Raw genomic sequence first — 25,850 nt, 5'->3', positions numbered from 1 at the left:
AAAACAGTAAATAAAAACAGGGCAGGAACTGAGAAAATGTGCATTTGAATGTGCATGTGAATAAATGCCTATAGCAATTTTTATGTATTTATTAAAAACATTTTGAGGTGAAGACTGTTTTCAGATATCTTTGCATCTTAGAACATGATGGACACAGACTTCATGAGGAGATTTCAGGAGATGCAATGGTTTTGTATTTTTGCAAGTGTTTGAAGTAAGAAATGAACAGCCAGAATTCAGAGACAAAGGCCCAACTCCTCTGTGGTTATGTCTAACTTCATTGCAGTGCTGCAACTCACAGTGATGTCTACAGCTGACAGATCTCTGAGCCACTAAACTGCAAATATATTTATAATATTTCATTCAAACATAGGTAAGAAAGGAAGTCAGTGGCCATGACTAGAAATCACTTTCATGCTTGTGAGATCAAGCTTACTGCTCACCTTCTGACCTTCTGTTCTTTGACAAATATAGGAAGACAGTTTGATAGGCAGTGCTGGTTTTAGCCCTTGTTAAACAATAAAATACATCTACTCTTAATGTTACCACCTGTATAGCTAGATGGCTTCAGTGGGGCTACTCAGCTCCCACAGTGAAAGATGACACACTATTCTTCAGAACTCTTTCATGTTGGAACTATCAATGCTAATCTCTTCATATTTTTCAAGTCCATAAAATTTTATTTGATCTGGTCATCTCTTTTTGCTTCACCTGTCTGGATTGTTACTGACAATAATGATAACAAAACTCCATCAGGAACTGTGGTACCAAGACCCTTATTGGAGACACTGCTTCACCTTTTATCACTTTATCACTCAGTGTTGATTTAAAGATTTTAAAATATGGAAAAAACATTGCAGTGGTGGAATAACTGCTTCAGTTGAGATCCAAGGTGCAGAGATAGAAGATTGAAGACAACTCCAAGGACCAGACATAGGTATAGAAAGGCTATCCCTGCACTATATGGCAATGCATTAATATATACACAACCATTCTGTTGCTCTCCATAATTTTTGTGCTCTTCCCTCCTCAGTCTTTGCTTAGCTTCTTCAAGCTCCTGTCTCTAGAAAGACCACTGCAAATCTTGCTGGTTTTCTCTCATTTGAGAAAATAATAAGACTGCAATAACTCCCTCTATTAGAGAGCAGCAATGCATGCCTGGCCTTGAATGACCTCTTCCATGAAAAAAATCATTAGAGAATCCTTTGTCTATTATCTATTTCTGCTTATTTAAAGGCAACAGTTCCCAGGCCACATAGGACCCAAATAAGCACTCTGCACTCTGAATCTATACACTAATGCAATTTGAGCATAGACAAAGCTGCGCATGCACATGTCCTCAAAACAGTACAATTTGTTACTGAACTGTCTGTATTGGTATTTAGCCTTTCCACAGTAAGCTCAAAATAATCTCAGTATTTCAGTCCACCCAAAATAAGGAATGCTTGCATTTTCCTGAAAGTTGCATTTCTATGCCTGATTCATGACAGATGGCACCTCCCTCTCTTCCCCCTGTGACTCTGGCTTGGATATCATCCTCTATTCACTCCTCAGAACCTTGCAGTGCCTTGATACTGCAGATTTGTTTTACATAACATGTGACAGATATGAAGATTCCTACCAAACCTCACAGCTAAAATTTTTATCAAGGCTCTCATCATCTGCTATTCAGCTACATTGGCACCTTTCCCTCTGGCCTTCATGGGTGCTGTTCTCCACTGATACAGAAATGCTGCTGCAAAGACCTTTCTCCTAGTCTGTTTTTTGACCAATAAATTCTTCTCTTTCATACACTAAAGGACAGGGCACTTCCTTTCATTCAAATTCTTTTAGATCTTTCAACACCTATGTACAGACAGCTGCTCCTTCAATCAGTCTATGAGTTCAGGCTATAATTTTTTTATCTATTTAGAGATTTTTTTCCTCCTGAGCAATTCTCTATCAGCTGAAGAGCTTTAGTCTGTCTCTTTCTTCTTTATTATTCTATTTTTGCATGACAAAACATTAGGATGTCATGAATTAGATATCCTGGCTTACCTGTCATCCTGACCAATAAAGTTGCTACTGCTTGTACCCACCTGTCTAACCACTTCTACCTCTGGGATTTTCTTTAGCAATGAAATTCTCTAGGACTGGAGTTGTATTCTGGCTGTCTTTAATTATCTTTTAGCACAACACTGCCCTGGTCCCTAGTGATCATTGCTAGTTTCTTGACAGGACAAATACTGCTAGTAGTGTGAAGAGTGAATGGCTATCCATTAATTTTCTTACATTACAAGCAAATTGTGTTTGAAAACAAGCCAGTGCACAAGAAAGGACAGACACTAGAAGGTCTCACATCTTGAGAAGTGTAGTGACCAGGATAGCAGTGGTCACCATTTCCTGCTGGGGGCAAGGACTGTTCTGTCCTACAGCTACCCTTTAAGTTTTAAGTACTTATTAGTGCCTAACAGGAGCAAGGTGAAACCCCTTTATCCATTCCTGAAAAGTGGCAGGCACCATAAAGCACAGCCTCTGTGCACTTACTCCCAGGATGTCCTAGGAGCAAGTCCAGCAGTTTATTCATCCGGCAAATGTGAGGTTTTATACATCCAAGATGACACTCTGAGGATTCTCTTTACTATAAATCACTCTTACCTGTTGAATAGCTATTCACAAATGCTGACAACGCTGATTTAAAAAAATGTACTCAAAAGTAAATGCTCTTTGCTTTTCAGTGTCTATATTTTCTGTGAGCTTTTACTCTTTTACTGTCTCACTCATGTCTGACCTCAGCTGAGCTTATCAGTTGAGATAATCCATCTGAATGAGAAACATCAGTCAAAATTTTTCCAGTTAATTCTTGACTCTGTTAAACTGTTAAACAATGTGTTAATGTTACAATATTGTGTATCTGTAAAAGACAAAGATATCAGCTCCAGTAAAGCAACTGTGTCTTGTTCTCTACTTGAAACTTCACTAAACCGCCAGCCAGTTGTAATGGCTTTTCTAACTACCTCAGTGACACACTTTATGAAAGCCATTTCTGTGGTGAATAGGAGAAATGAACATTCACTAATAATACACAATACTTATATTTACACATTTACTGAGACTACATCCTACTGTCAAGGGAAATTACGACAGAATAGTCAATCTTTCTGGTACCCTAGGAAACCAAATATCTGACTATGATGTGGAGAATAAAAATAAATTTAAAATATATTGCTCTATAATCATCTTCAACAATATCAGAATATTGCAGAAGTACATGCAATGAAACATATACCACTGCATTGTAGGAAATATATGCACACTGCAGCTGAACAGTAAAATGGTATCGGGGGCATTTCTGGATTTGTAAACACTGCTAATGACATTTGTACCTATTTGAGAATAGCAAGCTCTACTTAGGGATCTAAAGTGACTTTACATTAAGACAACTGTCTGCAGCAACTTCAGCTGTATTAAAATGAATATTGTTCCTTCTCCTTCCAAATACCCACATACATGAATTTTCTTGTTGCCTGATATTTAAATTTTAATGGTGTTTTTTAGTGTTACCTAAACCTGAGAAGAGACATTTGCTGTCAAATACCTGAGCAGTATTTCCTCGCTATAAGCTTTGCAGCACAATAAAAATGGTGTTATAAAACTAAAGAGCATCTGGAGCAAGGGGATTACAGTGTGTTATTCACTGTAGGTGGAAAGTAAATCAACCCAAAGCTGCATCAATGTTAGAAATGCATGGCTGAGGAGCCACTCTGTTCTGGACAAAATTCCTTTGGATTATTATATGTGCTCTGAAGAGCTTTACCATCACCTATTCTGAGTCCTCAAAATTTGTGTCTGGTTCCAAAGAAAACTATAAATTGCCTTGGGTTTTCAGTGTGATCTGAAGTGGCCGATTTGGACCAATGGTCTCAGTTTGAAATTTTCATCCAGCTTGTTTTGGTTTAGCTATAACTAAAAAAAATTGCATGTGAAGGGTTCAGATTGCTGCAATTAAGGTAGTGAAACAGTAATATTAAATTTCCATTGGAAAAAACCCCAAGTATTACATGCTGCATTTGACTGATATTGAAAAAATAATAGAGCTGAAGGTGACATAAAGTAAAAACATTGAATGCATATGGAACACAGAGAGAAATGTCTCATGAATTTAAATGTGGAGTTTGCAAACAAGTCAATGTGAATTCCCTTTTCCTTAAAAAATGGTAATAGCTCTTTTACAAAATTATTTTCCTCTTCATAACTTGTACTAATTAATATATCAGTTCTAACATGTAAGGAAAAATAAAGGAAACTGTGTGCAAATGTTGTGAGAAGAAAGGCTGACTGCAAAACATGGATATCTGTACCTAATTTTTTTTTTTTTCAGGGACAAGATTAATATGGAATATACTTGGTCTTCCTAATTCCCTCTGGTTTTTTAAGTTGAAATTTAAATATTTTCTCTGTCCTGAATTTTAGCCTGCTAGTAGGATCCACAGAATCAGCATACTGTTTGCAAACAGAACTTCATTTCCTGAAGGCAATTTATCCCAACTCCTGAGCCCCATCTCCATCCTACCCCTCTACCTCCAGTTTTATCCTCAAAAGCTGTGGTATGGCCATTAGGCACATCTGTTCCAGGCCCTGAGAAAAATAAGAAAACAGTAAGTCTCCCTGTGTAAGTACAGGCCTACTAGTTTTATCATTTTTGGTAAATAAGAGGCTACACAAAACTGGTGTGTGGCTGGGATTACTGTACTGTAGTGTATCTTCCACTGAGGGCACAGCATTACATTAGTCATTCTCTGCAGTTCAGTGACATGGAATATCCTCTTATTAGAGACAGTGCATGCCTCTTAATAGTTGCAGAATTATTTGCTTAAGCTCTCTCTTTCCTATCAGCCCTCCCCTCTCCAAATAACCCATTCATTTTCTTATCCCTTGAGGAAGCAATGCTAGTACCCTATGTTACACTTACATAAATTACATCCCTTAGAGAATGAACAATATCATAACCCAAAAGGATAGTCTTCAATGTGAATAAAAATTAGGGAAGATAACTCTTTTCTACAGCCTCCTCTCTGATGCCCCATGTGAAACTCACTTCCTGAGTATGAGAGAGGAAAAATGCAGTTTCAGCTTTTTATACTAGAGCAATATATCTGCCTTTGCCAAGCACATGCAGAAAACATGAACTTCATCCTAAAAGGTTTTCAGCATTTAGAAACCTCATGGGAGAGCTTGTCAAAAACACAGTGAACCAGGTTCTAATTGCACAAACTCACCCTGGTCTTGGCAAACACAGCTGTTTGGTCTGAATTTCAAAACTGTTCCCATCAAAATCCTTAGGTGCAGAGAAAATGTTATTAAGGTGTGTTTTTTAATCTCAAAGACAAAATCAAAGGCTGGTGGAATGCAATGAATTGAAGTATTCTCCTAGTGAGATTTTAATCTAAATATAGCAACTATGTTGACCATAAGGTAAGGCTGAATTAAAATTAAAAAAAAAAAAAAGACAGATGAGACAGGGTGAGATAGGGTGGACAGGCTTAAAAAATTTGGAAATTCAGTGTAGATAAGAAACCATATTTACAGCTCTTGGAAGAAGCTTATCCAAACTAACAGACACTCTTGAAGGATGTCCTCCTGCAACCCTTCTCTTTAGTCTTTACTTTTGATCTGAAAGACATTCCGACATTCCTTTCCCCTCTTGCTGATGCTACTTTTGGAAGACAACTTGCTAATTTCTATTCAAGAGAATTTTCTTTGAGGCAAATCATAAGTACCCCATGAGCCACTCTTTTTGGAGGGGAAGATGGTCTCTTGGACTATTTCTCTTTTCAAAAATTTTGCTCTTTCATCTACCCGCATAACGCTGTGTCTCTCTAATTTTTGCCACAAACAACAACACTTAAATTGTTTTCCCTTTACTGTCTTTTCTCCCACAACTTCCTCTGTAACATCTACTAGTGATAGACTTAATTCATAAGTGCATGTTTTTAATTTTAGGAACTTTCCTGACAAAAATTTTGGGAAATGACACGTTGACTGTTCTCAGAGACACCGTTATGTGGGCAGTAAATAGACACAGGATCATGCCTGCAGATAAGTGCATGGCTTCCAAACTCCAAAACTTTTAATTACTGCCACCAATGAATCAGAGGAACTGCAGCTGAGTGATTACTCTGCCAGTCTGATTAATAGGCCAGGTGGAGTTTTAAAGCAAGGTTCTCATGTGTATATGCATGCAGACAAGAGGTGTGTGGTTTTTTCTGCGGAGCTCCAGTTTAACAAGTCAAAACCATAACAGTGGACACAGCTACTGAAACTTTCTGAACAGGAAAGTATAGAATTCAAGCATTGTTTTCAATAGTTTAAAGAAATGCTAAATCAATTTTCTCATCAGAGGAGCTGTTTTAGAACAATTCACCCAGTCAAGAAAATGAATGAGCTGTTCTTTCACAGCATTCCTCAAGGAGGAATTATCCCAAATGATATGGTTACTTAATACGAACATTTATAAAGGGACAGTCATTATGCGAATTATGTATTTTACATAATTTATTTCAACTTTCAGTTTATAGCAGCACTTTTATCTTCCTTTCATTCAGTGATAAAAAAGCATCAATTATAATTCTCCTAACACATCTACAGAACAAATGTCTGCTACTGAATTTGCTGTGCTCATTCAAACATGTCATTATTCATCAGAGGGTCCCAGGCAATCTACATTTACCAAAATAATGAATAGATAGAAACTGCACACTTAGATGTAGCAGTTTTGGTACACGAGAAATGCTCTACAAAACATATGTAGGGATGTGCTGGTCTGTAGCAGTGCTACCTGCTATGTGTTGACTTGGCTGGGTAGTTCTGTTATTAATTATGTAAATGCAATTAGAGCCCAGAGAACAATAGGCTTGCTGCCATGTTTAAAAAAAAAAACAGAGACCATTGCTTTGTTGTCTCCTCAGACAGAGTACATTTTTCCTGAGGCTTATCCACTTTACATGTACAAAGCATGGCTTCAAGATATGCAAATATGAAAGAAATACGAGCAAACCAGATTATAACAAGTACTACTGCAATTTCAAAGAATCTATAATCAGAATTGGAGAGTTACAATGCAGGGAAAAATGTAGAACCACATGACAGGTTATTATTACAGGAATGTACTATTTAGAAATTAAAGACTACTGGGCTTTTGGTCTGCATCAGCATGCCTGACAGCAGAGGTTGGCCAAATGGTCTGATCTGCCTAAAATTCAATTTCACTGGATTCTGCAAGCAAAAATTCAAAATCTAAGTTACTAATAAAAACACATTTCTCATGTCCTATAGTGAAGACACCCTTGCAGATGCTGAAAACACCTGAAAACTCCAGGTCATAATCTTTCTACTTAAAATGTCATTCACAAATGAGAATTCCTTGATCAAGGCTACAAAAACCACTGACCAGAAAAGATTTTTTTTAAAGTTTTTGCTCAAGTGAGCCATAGAAGATTACAAGCTCCTATAGGAATATAGCACAGGGGGATACATAATGCTTAAGTACACAAAATTCATTTTAACATTTTCCTGTCTTGTATTCTTGACCAATATAAAGAATGATCAAAGTACTGACTACTCCCTAACAGTCACTTAGAATGACCAAGCCTTTTGTTAGAAACTCACAATAAGAACTTGTATTATATTTAAATGCTCCTTCCTAAAATAATAATTTTTTTGCCTCTCATTCCCAATTATGTTCTGAGTTTTCCTGCAGTCAGCTGCCAAACTTTTTGCTTTAAATGCTGAGTCAAAATTCAAGGAAAATATCTCTCATTAAACTCTTGTAGCAATCATTTAAGAAGCAAGCAGTACTATTTTCTTCCTATGATAAACATACTATTCAAGTCCACATTCCCTCATGCCTAATTCTTAACACTTAATTGTTTCCTATGAACTTATACTAGATACATGGAAATCCTTTTGCTAATAAAGAGAGGGAAGCCCCCTGAAACAGATTCTTTGACAGAAGATAGAGTTATTAGAGGCTTGCTACTTAATTGGCACTAGTGACAACATTGTACTTCCCTAAAAAAGCACTGAAAATGTTCACTGAATTCCATGATATAAGGGGCAATTACTAATCACATAACTGATATCTACATTTATCTTTTTATGACTATGATTCTGCACAATTATTTCTACCAGAATGTGTTACATTTTTGGAACTAAATCACTAAGTAAAATTAAGCGCATGTTCTCATTCTACCTTTAATATTACAGAAATCTATGATTTAGACACAAAACACAGTAATAATTTTATTTAATTTTCTTATACAACCTGAAGGCCCACCTAGCCTGTATGGTTCTGTGAATGGCGATAAAGACACAGTTACTCTATCCCCAGTGGAACTTGCAGTTTAGCTATAGTTTTTTAAGATTCTCACTACTTTTCTGATTTTCCAGTAGCAATCTCGAAATTCTTATAAAGAACTCTTAGAAATAAAGAACGCCCTTAATTGATACAGTAGATCAAATACATTTACTGGATAATACTGTCTTGATTGCCTCTCACTGTCCCAGTGAGCAACACTTTCTGAAGAGCTCTTTGCAGAAGAAATCCACAACTGTGTATATTTGCATTGGGACACACTGTGGAAATTTATTTACCAGAACTGTATGTGGAACAAAAACTTCATTTTCTTTTTTTTTTTTTTTTTTGACAGTTCAAAGTTTCTTATACCTACAAGCACTATGTAAAGGAAAAGCAAGATTTTTACGGCTAGAAAAATGAATACAAAAATTAGGTTGAGAAAAGTTGCATGGAAGTGGCTACATAACAACTCTGCTCAGACTCTGAGCATCACCAATATGAACCAGGCATTTTGTCTGCAAATCAACACAGTTGTGTCAAATTGGAGCCATCATCTCAGTGAAGGCTAAAAATGGAGCCAGGATACTGGAGCACAGATGTGTAGAGCTGGGAAAAGTCTCACCTCTTGATCTAAATTTTAGCAGGTCAAGGGAGCAGAGGCTGTTCTTCCTTCCAGTCCCCTACCACAGAGCAACAGAGTGAGAAAACTCAGCCCTTAGTGTAGTTTTATAAAAGTAACTGAAAGAAATGCAGGAAGTTCCTTGCAGTATGAAAAGAGAGTGGTTTGGGGTTCATTTTGCTATATAAAATGGCACTAGAGGAATTCATACAAGAGGACACCCAGCTACCACTGTGGCAGGTGCCATATGGAACAAGCAGACATCACAGTGCTGCTGCTTACCATGCAAGTGAGCTTGTGCACATACTCATCTCATTTGCTTATAACTTTTTCAAATATAACTGCTTGGGCTGAACATGGCCCATGCCTGGTGTGTGCCTCAGGCTGGCTTTTGGGGTTTTTTTCCCTACCTGGTTCTGTGTTTCTGGGTTTGAGTGTTGACATTTTCAACTAGCACCATTTAATCACTTCTGAGAGTGAGACCAAACAGAAAATAAGTTGCTTTGCTCTGCAGATATCTCAAGTGGAGACATATAGTTTAGCAAGGGAGCAACTTTGCATCAGAGATGTGCCTCTTGCTTCCCTGTAAATACTTGCCCCAAACTGAAAAAGTTTCAGGTACCTTTGAAAAGTCAGTAATTTTCATACTTGTAAAAATCTAGCTAAAGGTTCAGAAATGTGCATCTTCCCAAAGTGTGCATCCCTCAGCATGCCAAAGAGTCCCTCAGCTCCTAGAGCATCAGGCTCTATAGTGAAACTGCAAATCTCAGAAGGGAGACCGAGCATCCTCCATCTCCCCTTTGTCTCCATCCCTATTTTTTGCTGCTGCTGGCAGGACTCTGAGCTGCTCTCAAACAAGGACTGAGCTGGCCCTGCACAGCAGCCAAGAGACAGAGAGCCAGCTTTCCTCTAATTACTAATCCCAAGTACTCTGTGTGCAGCTGGAGCTAGTCAAGTACAGCTTGAGCTGAGGGAAGATGGAGGTAAAAGGGTATTTGGCTCTGGGTCTGAGACTGAGTGTAGCACGGACTAGTTTCTAAAATTAATTTTAATATTTTGGTCTTTTTCTTTTTATTTTACTCATAGCACAACAGAGCAGTATGTTGAATCAAAGGAAAGGTATTTACACCTTTTTCAAGCTGTACATAGCCAGAGCAAAACTTTGTATTATATGCACTGGAACAGGCTGCCTGAGGAAGTGATTAAGTCCCCATCCCTGGAAGTATGTGAAAGACACTTTGATGTGATGTTTAGGGACAAGGTTTAGTGGTGGACTTGGCTGTGTTAGATTAATAACTTGATCTTAAGGGTCTCATTCTACTTAAATTATTCCATATTAAACCCTGTCCTCCTCCCTCCCCAGCAACCCTCTCTAAAGGCTGAGCAGAAGGTTTGGCATTTCCATGGGCAGCCACACAGCCTGGGCCATGCTATGAAAGGAAATGACCAGAGACACAAGGGTTTGATAGGAAAATTGGAATAGACTACAGAAAAGGAGGGGGAAGAGAGGAGAGACTTGAGTGAGGGCAAGAGGGTAGGGATGAGAGCAAGAGGTTGGGACTGGCTGGTTAAGGAAAAAGGGGGAAGGGGAAGGGAGATGAGGAGTGATTCTGGTTTGAACAGCAGCTGCAGGGTAGATGAGTCGGATTCGCTAAATATGGAGCCTAGAAATGAGAAACATGAAGACTTAAAGCTGGAATTGGATATAAATAATGGGATATGTCACAGAACAGGACCCAGGATGGGTACAAAAAAGGAGACACAGAGAGAGGATTTGGAAGTGACAGGAAGGAAAAAGCCATGCTTGGGGATGTGATCAGAAAGTGTCAGCACCACACTGGCTCTGGAGTTTGGACTGGCCACCATGCCTCTAATCATTACCACTCTCTGCTGTTAACAAGCAGATGTGAAGTACAGAGGCAAAGTATACTTCTCTTCTTTCTTATGAACTGTCTCAGTGGAAGAAAAAGCACACACTGCTATTAGCAGTTGCTCACATGGCAAACATCCCTGCAGGGGACGTAAGAGTTCCAGTACCTGATAAGACACATTTCATATGGCAGGCTTTTGATGTTGAGATTGCTATATTTTTGTAAAAAGATATCAGATTTATGCACACAGGAAGTCCTCCATTAAGGCATCTGCCTGAATATTTCAATGGTGAAGACTCAAGAACTAGATGTCAGACTAAGGTTATCTGTATCTTTGGGTAGGCATGGTACAATCCTCTCTTAGTTATTGGATCACACAGAGAAGTAGCAACTTTTTTTCATGAAAGAGTATCTAATTTATGATTGTGAGGTGGAAATATATAGTGACAGAGACCCCTGTAGTTCTGCTGCACTCTGCATCTGCTGCACAAGCTGGAAAGTGTGTGGGAAGAGGGGTGTAAATGCAAGAGACAGCAGCAGATGTGAAAACATTTGCCTCCTGTTACAGAAGTCATTGCTGCTAGGAGAAACTGCATTTGACCAGCTCTGCTATGACACATCTCTCAACCTACTCTGCTATGAGACATCTAAGAGACACCAAGTGAATTTCTAGAACCAAACTATTTTTTTTCCCTGTGGCATTGCCTCCCCACCCTACCTAAGCTTAGATTTGTACAAGTGACAAGTACCCATGGCTGGTATTGAAACTAATGAGAGCTGGACCTGAATTTAGCTTCACTTGGAAGAGGAAGAGATGACACAATATTTGTGGGGAGAACAAAAGTCTTGTAGTGCATGGCACTGTCCAGATAGGACTGAATTTTACTCCTTTAAGATCAGCATAAAAAAGTAACCAGACTTTTTATGGAGCTAGATATTTGACACAGTTATAAGCATCATTCAAAGCAAGCAAAGAAACTGCTTCTAAAATAGTTTGAATGCTACAAGAGAAATAGGGCTGTCAGTATAATTATATATAAGATTACATCAAGTAAATATGTGGCTCTGTCTGTTACTGATGAAATAATATGCTAGGCCCTCCTCCCTCAATTAGGTAACTGCTCAGATAAGAGATGGGTAATAATATGAATTTTCATAATAATGTCCTCAGACATCTCAAATTAGGGGCTCTTTGACTTTAATTTCTTTGTGCCTCAGTGTAAAATGTGGACAATAATGGACAATAATACTCCTGTTGTGAAGGCTATTGTGAAGATAAATATATTAATACTTGAGAAACCCTTAGGAAATACAGCAATGAGTGTCACAAAAAACGTCCACAAGGAAATTAATGATTTCATCTTCATATCAAGGTTCCAATTATGTGCAGTAAGTAAGGCCTGGGGCCACAGGCTGCACAGAAAAGGTAAACCAAAATGTCGAATAGCTTCTCATTAAGTGAACACCATTCATCCAGTGCAGCAAGTGAGAGAGGTCCTGTGGAAAAATGGAATGTGAATAGATAATTAAAGATTGTATCACAATGCACGGACAAAACAGGGGTGAAAAGTTTATACTGGTGACTTAATTCTGACATCTCCTAATTCCTGAATGCACAATTCTGCAGCTTCAGTGGTGTTGTCACATTTTTAACACCATTTTTTACACATCACTGTATTTGTCTTGCTTAAATTATCATCTGCTCATTTCTGATATTAGGCTTGTTTGTGTGATGCTTTTCTTTCTCTAATCCCCTGTATTTAGAACACATTGTCCAGATATGAAAATCTTTGCAACCTGACCTTGAGGAACAGTAAGAGTTTGTGTAATTTAGATTAGTACAGTAATTGTTTGGCCCAGATGCCAGAAACATCCCCAAGGGTATTTAGCATTCATTCAGAGGATGTAGCTGTTGTTTTCAACTTAAGGTCAGGATGAAAGCACAACACAGAGCCAAAAGAATATGCTGCAGTTCTTGTCTGGGAGGTGGCACTTGCAGGTGGCTGGGACACCACCAAGCAGCTGCCTTCAAAAATGTCACCCAGCACAGTCTGGGGAGTCTGGGCAGCTTTCTCCAACACACAGTCTGCAAAAACTGGGCCAAATCAAGATCATAAAAATGTACACTTGCATTCCTGACAGGGAACTAGAGTCTTCTTGGTTTCCTCTAACTCTAGCTGTCTGATAAAGCAGATCACTTAATCATGTCTTTTCTGCCACCTACTCCTTAACAGATTGTATTTTATACATGGGATCAGTGCTGTTGTCGAGAATTATTTCTCCACTTTGGGCACACAGTTCTGAAGTAGAATGAAATTTCATTATAGACCAGAGCAAATGCATGCTGCACATTGTATATAGTCAAGTCCAAAAACCACCTGAGCGAAACTAAAAGTAAAGAGCCACCCAAGGAGGATTACAGGATTATATCCTTAAATCCATAGAGAGATACATAGAAAGTGATGTACACTGTTTTCTCATTTTCATGTACAAGCAATAGAATGGATTACCTAGCCACAAATTTCCATCATTTAATTCCTTGTGTGGTACGTGATGCGGGAAACAACATCACAGCAAAGCTCAGTGAGACCTGATGGAGAGTGAAATCAAAGCTGGGTTTATATGAAAGAAAGAGCTTTAATGTCTCTCCTGAAAGATGAAATAAAATCACAGACAAAATGACCATTACCAGCCAGAACAACTACAGTGCAGTCTTCTGACTTACTGTATCACTAAATTAATGCTGGCAGGGGTGCAAGCCATGAATTCACTGAGAACTGCAGTGCTCCAGAGGTTTCTAGGATTATTAAAAAAGAGATGGAAACAGAGTTGACCAGGACAGAGTAAAAGCTTCTTGAAGGTGATGGCCAAATTTGGCTGGCCACAGCAGAAAAGCAGCCCTGCCAAGGCTGGGTCACTGAAACCATGAGTACTTCCCCAGGAGCAATTGCCTTTGGTCTGCGCCTCCTCCTGTGTCTCTGGTGCACCACACAGTGCTGCTGGATGGAGGGAGACCATTGCAGGGGATTAAGCCAATTTCAAACCTTTCTCTCTGCTGATGTGCTACCATGCACAGCAGGACTATCATGCTACCACCATGATCTTAATGCAGAGACAGGGAACTGCTTTTAAATGTCTGCTATGAGCTGGAGGTGGCCAGGCTTGAAGCTGCAGCCAAGACTGCTGGGCCTGGGCTTTTTCTACCTTATGGCCCTCATAAGTGCTTCAAACCACTCCCAGCTTTGGGCTGTCTTAGGACACACTGCCTTTCCCACAGCCAGTCCTGAAAGCAGCTCTTCAATTCAGCTATTTTCATCCAGGGAGAAATGGATCCCATGCCTGCTGTGACTGATTTCAGAGGCTCTGACAGCTCCACCTTGCATTGGTTGCTAATGGATGGTCCCCTCCATGCCTGTGGCTGCCCTCTCTGCTAATGAAGTGGGAGATGAAAGCACATGGCACCATCACACACTACCTGAGGCTGTGTCATTCCAGCATTAGAGGTATCAAGACAAGTTCAGCATTGCTGGCCACTGCAGCAATCAAAAAAGTGTTGGGGAAAGTGAGGTGAAAACTACAGCTCTTTCCCAATTTGAGCAGCATCACCTTTGTCTCTGCTTGTACCGTTTCAACAAGAGCAATGACGTGTTGATATGCCTACAGCACCCATTGGCTCAGGCAGGGCTCTTAGGAATCTTAATAAAAATTATATTGCAAATACTACCTGGGTACTAGGAAGAGATAAAGAAGAGGTTAATTTTTTGGGGACCAGCCCAGGCATAGTACAGTCCAAAGCCAGCTGCAGGACACTACTGAGACTTTGTGAGACTCTATAGGCATGCTGATTTTATTGTTTTGCTGCTCCAGTGGGAAATACAGAAATTACACTGTATTATGCAGTGCTGGCGCCCAATCTCTCTGTCAAACCTGGTGTTATTCTGGGGAATCTTCTTTCCCTAAAAATCATTACATCACAGAGAAGCAAACATGGTCAGTTTCCAGAAGGAGGGAAGTTTTTAACTTCTGACCTGTAGGAAACTAGAAACCTGGTTGACTGAAGGCCGCACTTACACAACACCTATGACCCACAGGGACATGATGCCAAACACAGTATAGCTGAGTGATTAAATGATAGTTGAAACTCAGACAACCATCACAACCTATAATTTCAAATCACTAAAAGCACTAGGGAATACTTCTCCTCCTCTATACATATGGAAACAAATTATTTCTTGATGGGCTCAGTAAAGTCTGGATTCTAACAGATGTAAAATATCTAATGCATTTGGTATCTCAAGACACTCAGTGATTAAATATGTCTGTTTTGTTATACAAATAAAAGCAGAAGCTTTATAGCATGTTAGAAGAAGTCAAAGGCAATAAAAATAATTGTCTTTTTGTTAATGTACTTTTTCAAACTTCTTGAGAAAGTGTAAATGTATGCCATTCAATCAGCTTTGCAAAAATAACTCAGCTAGACTAACAGTCTCAAGCATATTCTTTTTTCTTTTCCCCTCTAAATTTTGATTAAGAGCAACAAAGCTGTTCTTGCTCCCTCTTCTTACTTGAATTCAGTATTATTGATAGGTAGATCTGTATGCTCTGTACAACCTGTCTGTAAGTCTTGTATGTTCAATATGCCACGTAGCTAAGGGTAAGATAAGGATGGGCATGAAACTTGTTGCCAAGGCAGTGCTCTGTCTAATGATGGCAAACTGAGGTTTATCTTTCTCTTTTTAATTCATTGCTTGCATTTAAAAATTGCAAGCAATTCTTTCACTTAGAAAGCAGCTGAACCTGTTCAGCCTCATCTCAGAATTTTTATTTTTACATAAAAACCTGTGTAACGCTCATAACAGAGCAGATTTCTACAGTCAAATAATACATTCCAGAGCATTGCTGTGGAGAGCTGAAATTATCTGAATGTCACCATTACTGTTATACCAACATAAATCACTCCAATATACTCTTAAGCAATGCAACCTTTCTTACACATAGACCCAGCAATAACAAAGCCTATCACACACTGATTACAGCAGAATCTATGAAAAGGCTCTCCTTGCTGTTAAAGATGAAAATATTCCTGTGAAAGATTTGCAAATAATTCCCAGATTTTCTTGTTCCTATGAGTGCATGTTTTTCTGTGAATTTGGGCTGGATATGTTGGTTTCCAGAGGCAGTATGTGAAAATGCTGGGTCTGCTTTTAGACAACTGCTTTGTTATTTCAGGCAAACACCTGCACTGGCAAAGAAGGGCCTGAGTGTCACATGTATGGCATGTACCCGTTGTCAGGGTAAAAGGGAATGACTGTGACAAATGAGAAGCTTTTCCAGCTAATTCATTTTGTGTGTAGTCATCTCAGAGCCATGAGGCTCCAGCTGGGACTGGTGCCTGATTACACTAGAAGCTGTACCAAGTCAGCCTCCTTCACTGAGCACCTTGGGGGCTCAAGCAGACAATCACATAAATAGTGAAAGAAAAGAACTACAGTTGTTCCTCTTCTGCAAATGAGGAACTAAGTGACAGAGCTAAAAAAAGGGCTCAGCCCTCAGCCAGTATAAATTGGCACAAGAGGATTCAGGTCATCACAAATACATCAAGTTACAGCAGCTCACGAAAATACTGGAGTTGGATTTATAATGCCTGAGATAAATATAATGCATCCAAGCAAGATTTAACCATCTGCAATCAGTATAAAAGATGAAATGTACTTAAAAATACTGTGCTTCACATGTCTTGTTTAATAAAATCCCCAGCATAAAATGATGGTGCCAGTTATCAAACTAGACAAGCACAGAATGGTAACACTGCAAGAAAAACCAGACAGCTCGTTAAAATGGTAAGGTATATAATGTGCAATAAGGGAAAAAATACACCCACATTTTCTCAGCAGAAAATGATTTTGCTTATAATTTTCTTAGTCCCAAAGTAACTAAAAGACTTGAAGAAATAAACTGTAATTTATAGTGGGGTCTGGCAGGGGGGCAAAAGAATATTTCAAGGATTTTTAGAAGGAATTTATATATCCGGCTGGATCTTGAAAATATTTCAACAGAAGCTTCTGGGTTTTAATTACACATATCAATGCTTTTTGCCCCTCATCACCCTTTTACATAAACATTACCTACACTTTCATTATATTGTATTCATTAAACTCTAAAGTTTTTTCCTTTAAAATAAAACCATTGGATTGCCAAAGCATTATTTCATTCTCTGATCTGTAAATAGAACACATTTCCATTCTTTTTGCCCTATCCTCAGTAAACAACAAAGTGAAGGAGGCTCCATGCCCTGGTTACTCAGAGCCTTACTTCCCGACCAGGAGAAAGGCAGGGACATTTCACTCTGTAGGACACTCCATTTCTATGTGCTTGTTCCTGAGGTGGCCATTCCTGGGACCACACTAACTAGCCCCTCTAGCACACAATAACTCACTCCCTTGTTACCAGTCGCAGAGATGAGACAGGAAAATTAAGAGAAAACAGATGCCTGATGCATGAAAGTGGAGCTCAGGAGAGCTAGCGCTCTATGTTCAAAGTTGAAAGGAAAGACACTTGATATCATTCAAAGCAATAACTCTCAGGGAAAAAAACCCAGCACTTTGGGACTGGGGAATTCAATGAAGCTATAAATCCATAAGTAGTAGCTGTAGAGGCAGATTCAAGAAAAGAAATCTAGGATAGGAAAGAAAGATTCACATCTGACCCACTACAAAGAAGTGCCATGGTGCCAATAATGGCATGAGAAACATTGTACTTTTTTTTGTTAAATGGTATTTAGGAATATACTCAGGTATGTCACTTGAATGTCATAATAAGTACAAAGTGAAGCTTTGGGTCAAAACTGTCATTTTCTCTCCTTTAATTCACTTTTATTTCTTTTATTTTCAGGATTATTTTCGAATGGCTTACATCAGTCCTGATAAGGAACACTTCCACAATCTATAGATAGATGAGGATGTAGAAAGGACACAAGAAGAGGGGGAAGTCTTTATTGTGTGAGAGACTGCAGGAAGGAAATTCTATTACTTGCTACAGAAAGGTTTCTCCCAAAGTCACCCCACTTGAACCCGTCCCTTCTCCTTTAGAGATCTGCAGGCCACTGGGGATGCACTACAACAGAGCCAGCCCTAACAGCAGGATTCCTGGGCAAACATTGCACAATTAGCTGAGTACAAGTGTGTCTTCAAAATGGTTATCCATTTCTGTAATGCTGTTTGACAGGCGTGTCTAAAATCTGCTAGGAAGAGCAATATACTCTGAGTGGAATGAAACACTCCACATAACTCTGACAAAAGTAGTCCAGAGTGTGTGGCTCCTCCCTGTAAAACCTGCCTCAGAAATGGAGCTGGATCTGTCATCAGTTTTGTTAAAGGCAAAGTTCCATCTACCCTGACTCATCTGAAAACCTCTCACTGGTCACCTGCCCTTATTGCTAAGTTCACATCTGAGAGATGACCTTATCAATCTCTGTCAGTATCTGAAGGGAAGGTGGCAAAAGGATGGAGCCGGGCTCTTTTTGGTGGTTCCAAGCAATAGGACAAGAGGCAATGGGCAGAAACTGATGCACAAGGAATTCTACCTGAAAATGAGGAAGAAATTCTTACTGTGCAGGTGACCATGCTCTGGAACAGGTTGCCCAGAGAGGTTGTGGAGTCTCCCTCACCGGAGATATTCAAGAACCTGTGCAATGTACTCTAGGATGACTCTGCTTGAGCAGGGAGGTTGGACCAGATGACCCACTCTGGTCACTTCCAACCTGGCCCATTCTGATTCCATGTGATTTAATACTTTACTCTCTCAACATAGCATTATTGCAGTAGCAATGCTAAAACTACACTTTAAATAAAATATGCCACCATATTTTCACAGTCCAAATAAATAACTTCAAGTAAACAGATAACTCCATCATACAAATATCACTTAGAAATGCAATTAAAAAGAGGCTCTTGCTTTGTGTTATAAAAATATGAAAGAGTACTCAGGACAAGCTGTTTCACATAAGATTTTTCTCTATATTCAGCAACTCCAAGATCAAAATACTGGGATTTCATTTTTCAAAGCCAAAAGGATGGTTTAATAGTTATTTTATATGAAGACAGCTCTGTTTTTCTAGCCTGCATGCAATATCAAATTCAGTATGTATCAAATGCTTGATACATTTTCATTCATACTTTCATTACAGCTCTATAAAGTACAATAATTTATTATACATTCTCTTGAATCTTTTTGAAACATCAAACAAAATGTAAAATTCAAAGGCAGAGAAAGCAAAGCAACAGAAATCTTACAAGAAAAGCAGTATTATGAGAAAAACAATATTTCCTTTCTTATCCTCCCAGTTCTAAACATGAATCACAGTGAGAACTTAACAGTAGTGGACTTTGGAAAACAAAACTCAGCTGTAGGACTCTATGTACCTTGCAAGTCCTAGTACAGCAGTGATAAAATCTGAGTGCCATCACTGTGACCTCTATGATAATTACTCAAGTAATAGATAGCTTTTTAAAAAGAACTGAGTGTCTCAGAAACGCTCTCTGCTGGCAGAATTAATAATATATTGGAGAGGATGGATCCATTGGTTCTTGTCATGTTCTTTGCTGACCTTCAGTTCAGCAGTATCTAGAACTAAGATCTAACATATCTAGAACTAAGAGCAGTCAGGGGCCTTCCATGCTCCTTTTCCTTACCTCAGCCCAAATGACATAATTTGTAACAGAGCTTTGGGTGAATTATTCACACAGGGCTCAAACCAAATGCAGATGCAAAGGGGAGAGGACAGCATCACATGAATAAGGTTTTTGGCCACATAATTGTGACCCAGACTGCTTTCTTAGCAGGTAGATTCAAAGCAGCAGACATCAGGCAGATTACAATGAATCATCTCGCCAGTTAAGCTTTCAGGCAGAAGTCATTACACTACAAGGACCTGTCATCAAGTAAAATAAATTCACGTAGAAGTGGAAAGCTGAATCTTAATAGCAAATACTCATTTTCATCTATTAAAGTATTTTAGTATGTGTATACCTAATATTGTAAATGCTTGAAATTTGGAAGTATTTCTTTCTTGTTTGTCTGCATATATCTCATCTTCCTAAGAGAAGATTTGAATTTACAAAACAACCAGCTGCGGTTTCTTTTCCTGATGTAATTTTTGCAGAAAACACTTTCTAATTTGGAAATTCATGCAGTTCTTCTAGCACTCTAAGAAGAGAAATCAGCAATATTTTCGCAATCGAAGGCCAGAGGCCTTTTTTTGCAAAATTACTGAGAATGGTGTTATAAAATGCCATTACTCGTAGTGATTGCAAACTAAACATTTATTTACCTTTTTGTAGCCTTAGCTAAACACCATTTGCTCTAGAAGAAATAGAGTGACTAGGCAGCCTCAACAGCCTGAGTGGAACATTAGGAGAGTGTACCTGCATGACAATAAGAAGGTCAAACACCAAGATGAAAGAAGCCAAGAAGGCTCTTGAGACCTCATCACTTGGCAGAAATCCACGATTCAGCTTGTCCCAGCTGATCCAGTCAGTAGTGATGACAAGCACAACTACAGAGGTCAGAGTAAACAGAACCGTCCTGGAAGGAAGAAGAAAAAATAGTTCAGAGAGAATACGATAGTAATGAAGATGTATCATTCTATTTTATCTATCTTCTAATGGTCAGCTAGTATTTTATCAGCACTTTCCCACTGATGAAAACAGACTAAAAAAAATTAAGTGCACAAACAAATCTTTTAATTTAAGAAAGAAAGCAGTCAGCTGTATCCTTAGTGAAAATAAATTTAGTATCTAGTACTAAGCATGTTGCAAAATTAGCTGGAGTATATTACTCCGGTTCTTCATTCTGTACTTTCCACTGAAGATGAAAACCAGTTAAGTAAAGTAAGAAAGAAGTAAAATGTACCAAGGTCTGCATGATGTAGGCCAAATTCAAATCAACTAATTGAGAAAACATTGTCTAAGGCACCAAAGACATTAGAACCTTTGAAAATCTTTTCTAAGCTGTAGGAGCTGTAAGACACTAACTGTGAAGTCTTTTTATACAGAAACATGTCTCCATCTAAAAAAAAAGAAAAATCAATGCATAAATTAATTGTTTTCAAATTCTGGAGATTGTAGAAAGATTTTGCTTTATGTGTTATAAAATTTCCTTTGTAAAACTTTTCAACTATTTTATGACTTTTCTGAGAAGTCAGTGAAGAGTGAATCACAAAAGTATTAAGGCCTCTGTATAAATGCTACAAGAATTCCAGAAGACACACCTGACTAATTCACACAATTTTGAAACACAGTACTTAAAAAATATATTTCTAAGCTATCCCTGCAAAATACCTCTGCATCATTTCCAGCATCACTTTGGTAATACCTTACAGAGCTGGCAGCAGTGACTGATTGAATTTCTTGTTCCGTGGAAGCTGGAAAATTTAGCTGGTAATTTAAGGGTGAGCAAGGCTTCTTCCAGTAGCCATAGCTGTCAGCAAATCTGTGCTATAATAGTGGCATATCAAAATCTGAATGCATGCTCATGGCTAAATAATTGTGGCAGGATTTTTTTTTCTACAGCAATAATATCACATTTTCTGCAGCTACTGAGGGTTGTAAATTAAAGTGAAGAATATTTCCCATGACATTTCCAAACAGGACGAATACTCAGCAGAGGGAAAAAAATTGCACACCAGCAGTTACCCACTACCAGTCTGTATGCATTTCTTTTTATACAGCAGCCTTGTCTGTATATGTGAGGAAGGGAAAGCAAATATGCACATAGGCAATAATATAATACATTTAGACTCATAGACATTATTCTTCTGTGACATGATGGGCTGCACTTCCTCAATGTAATGAGACACAAAATTACTTGATTGCTACCACCTTTACCTTGGAATTTCTATTTTTGTTCTTAATAAATTGACTCAGTTACATGCAACACTATGGTTGACACACTAACAATTTTCCTGGAAAGAATTATGAGCACCTAGGCAAGAAAAAACCAATAAATGAGGCATATTAGATGTAATCAGACCTGAGGAATAGTCAAGCCCTCTTATCCCAAAACATTTGCTTACCTACCATCTCAACTGTCCATACCTGAACCTGACTGACTTTTCCACAAGCTCCACTTTGGTACATACACAGAACAGTTTACTTGGAAAGACAGTTCTCTCTCTTTTGCATACAGTCTCTTGAGACACACAAAGGTTTTTTTTCCTACTTATGTCACCTTCATATCTGAAATTCTCATGGTTAATGTTCTTACTTTACCTGAAAGGTTCTCCAGAAAGAAAGCAATGCTCAGCACTTGTCTGCTGACCAAGGCAGACTCCCCCAGCCACTAGGCACCCTGATTTTCCTTGACCTCTTTCTGTGGAACCACCTCTCCTGGGGCAGAGGAAGTTTAAAACTATAATTCAAATCTGAGTATTCTGCTATAGGAAGCATATACCCAGAAGTTATGCTCAAGACTATTCTGCCTCAGTCCTCTTGAATTATGTATTTGCATTTTGGAGCAAGAGTTCAAAGCATGGAAGATCAGACTTTGGCATGTAAGCAGGCAAAGGCAGGCTTATTTTTATTCATGCTTTGTTGGCATGCATGCAAAGACTGATGTGTGTGCTCAAGTCCTGATTTCCTTGAGGAAATGCATATGCACTTAGAAAATGGCTTTGTTATTCATTCTGAAATGTCAAACAGGGAGGGAAGGGAGCAGAAAATGGGCCGCTAATAGAATAAGAAAATGCGAGACCAACAAAGAAGGTTAGAAATAGACTTTCAAAATGGTCTCATTAAACAGCATAATTAGTACTCAGTTGTATTTTTGACCTATGATACTGGAACACAGCAAGATATTCAATACGCGCTTTTGGAGTTATTATAAACTGAGTTTTTTTGGGTTAGAGTTCAGTTCGCTTCTTGTGAAAGTACAGAGTCCTGGAGATTAAGAAAAAAAGATGAGGATTTAATTTTACTTGTCATAACTTGTATTGGATAAACCAGTGTGAGCTGCCCTGCTACACCTAGCCCAGTATAGTTTGCCCTTTATTCTGCAATGCACATTATTGAGAAAGAGCTACACCATCAAAATATTCCCCATATTGCTGGCAGGACCTCTCCTCATTACAGAAGGAGAAAGGCTACAAGGTGAAGGCCAAGAGAGGACTGACTCTTCTCTGTACCAGACATTAAGAAATGCAATTTCTGTCTCTAGTTCACAAAGGAAATACCCTTTTATATTTCACTTCTAATTCTAACTTGCTGTATTGAATGATTATGTGCCCTGGACACCTATTCAGCTGCAATAACACACATTTTACAACCTACTGCATACTCCTTAAGAGTGCAAATAAACACTGTCTAGACCAATAGCATACTGAATAGTTAAAATTATTAGGTAGGTCCAAAAAAGTCACTACTGTGCTTATCACCACCAGCGATTACTCAAAATCCCCAGTGCTACTGGGGAGGGATAAAAAAGGAGAGGCTGAAAGGGAAGAACTTTTGCTGCCAGAAACCTCTCAAAAACCAGGCAATTTCTTAGACTGTATCTCTATAATAATCTTTAATTACCAGGACTGAGTTTGGTCATGAATTTGTCAAACCAAATCACTCATGGCAAACTGAATCCATACTACAGGCCCATTTGTCAACAGACTAATCTGGTTCTCAAAAACTTGGCAAGGTCCAAAACAGGTGCATCTTCCCTTCTGCCCCTTTCCACAACACTTTCTTGCACTGTAAGCTTTGATCAAACTGACCAACTTTATGTCTATCATCCAGCATATTATACATTACGAGAGGTTGTGAACCACATGGGCCAGAAGCCTGAGCAAGTTTTAGTCACTGATGGTGGTTCCCTCATGGCAGACAGGATCACAACCTAAACTTGTAGAGAGGAAGCGTAATGAGCTGCTGTTATCTTAAATCCTGGATGTTTGGAGACACTCTCTTCTGCTGTTTAGCATGTCCTACCTCCCTCATCAGGAACTCCTAAGCAGAGCCCTTGAGGCCACAACTCGTTATCTTGCAGCCCCAAGGCAGCACCACAAAGCCATTCCAAACCTACACCAGAGGTATCTTTGACTCCATCCAGCCACACCCTCAGGAATCAGTCTGTTATTTGTCTGTATTGAGTGAAGACCTGAACAATCCAGAAAATGTCCCTGGAAAGATAAAAGACAAGCTAATAAATGTATAAATTCACAAAACATCTAATGTTGGAAACAAGAACTGTTTCTAATTGGAGTCTCATGATTCTTCATGTCCAAATCAGCAGGGCAAAGTATATAAAAAATGGATTTTGGTCTGTGATAGAACTTAATTTCTCAAACTGTAACATATAGAAAATGAAGTTTTTAATTCAAAGGCTAAATACAATTCTCTGCACAACACCACCTTCCCTTTGCTTGTGACTTTGAGCTGCTCATTTTTGGAGATATTTAGAAGTTTCTTCTCTTACATGACCCTCTGCTAAATCTTTTGTGATGCTACAGCTTTGAAGATCAGATAGTAAGAGTTCTGTTAAGACCAACTGAAGAGATGAAAGACAAATTTTAGCTATTTTCTGCATTTTCATTTTGTCTTTTTCAAGAGGCAAAACCACTATCTGGCCCTTTTACTACACATTTTCCAGAAAAAACCAACTTGTGCTTAAAAGTAGCTCTCAGATTTGTATGGCTCAGCATCTTGAGAACTTTTCATCTTAATTTCACACATAATTGTGACTAAGCTGGGTCATTTGTAAATCATGAAACATTGTTAAGAAGAATTCCAAGTATTGCTTAATACAATGCTTATTTGGGATGGAACACAGGACCAAGAAACTGGTCAGTCACACTCCTTATGGCTGCTCTTTGTGGGAGTGGGTGTTTGCCATTACTGCTGTCCCACTCACATCACACAGCCAGCTCCTGGCATGTCTCTGCACTTGCCTGGGGTGTCCCCAACTCAGAAACCACCCCCCATATGTCACAATCCCTCACTTGCTTGGAATGCACCTGCACTGGCTCTAATTGCCTTGGCAACTTCTCATGAACGTACCCAAACAGTAGCAAATATCCTGTGAAAACAGATACAGAAAAGGAACAACAAATTTGACTGCTCTTTATATTTAAAAAGGGCTTCCAGTCCTCAGCAAAGAAAGATAATCCATTGAGTCAAATACTCTGCATAATTTTTAATCTCAGAATCAGCACTGGCCAAATACAGAGTCACACAGTATACAATAACTATAAAGAACAATGCTACTGCAGATGTTCATATACAAATGCCAACACTTTTTATTTCACTCATTTTAATTAAGAAGGGCTCTGTTATTTAATCTGTCAAAAATAGCAACTCTAGGCCCATTCAAAATAAAATATTTAGTCTGCCTGTTGCTTGGTGTCAGAATCACTTCTGCAATTAAGCAAATATAAGGGACAGATGCTCTGGTGGTGGAAAGCATCTGTGTTCCCTGGAGCAGCACAACTTCAATCCTCCAGCTGGCCCCTGCTCTTCTGCCCCTACAGGACAGTTCTCTAAAGAGAGAGCAGGGCCTCGAGATTCCTGTGCTACCAGCAGCTACTGCAGTGCCACAGAGTGACACAGTTGGTGCTGAGGATCCCATTTTCACAGTGTTTGGGTAGTGTGGACTGACCTGAGCACACATCCATAACTTTAGCACACCAGGTGAGATCCCAGTGTTCACTTCAGACGTATCCAGAAGAAAACCCACCTGTGCACCCCTGAGCAATCCATACCATTAACCAAAGGGCAGATGGAGAGGTAACAGGCAGGTTCATCCCAGAAATGTGCTACTGAAGGGAATTGGTAATACATACAGACCCTAGAAATCTAGGAATATCTGGTGAGTTAATTATTGGAACTCTTTTGTTAAAATAAGGTATTTGATCCTGATGGAGACAAGTACGTGGCAGAGATATGGAGCAATACTATTGTCAGATTTCAGAGCACCACACTCCCCATGGCATACTCTGCAGGCATGAATAAGTGGGAGAAATTACATTAATGCAGATTACCATCAA

The 25,850-nt window shown here is 38.9% G+C and overlaps 1 protein-coding gene across 1 annotated transcript in view; it reads right to left on the bottom strand.

The window, feature by feature from the left end:
• The window catches only part of TMEM117 (transmembrane protein 117), a 178,067-nt gene that overhangs the window by 14,910 nt on the left and 137,307 nt on the right, over window positions 1-25,850 (bottom strand). Inside the window, exon 6 of the mRNA XM_054280845.1 lies at window positions 20,248-20,407. Within this exon, the coding sequence (XP_054136820.1) occupies window positions 20,248-20,407 (160 nt within the window). The remainder of the gene's footprint in view (window positions 1-20,247; window positions 20,408-25,850) is intronic.

The sequence above is a fragment of the Melozone crissalis genome, unplaced genomic scaffold (assembly GCF_028551555.1).
Source record: "Melozone crissalis strain CALT ecotype California unplaced genomic scaffold, PUWL_Pcris_2 ptg000004l_1, whole genome shotgun sequence".
NCBI lineage: Eukaryota > Metazoa > Chordata > Aves > Passeriformes > Passerellidae > Melozone > Melozone crissalis.
The sequence above is the reverse complement of the archived record's forward strand: the minus strand, read 5'-3'. Positions and strand labels throughout refer to the sequence as shown.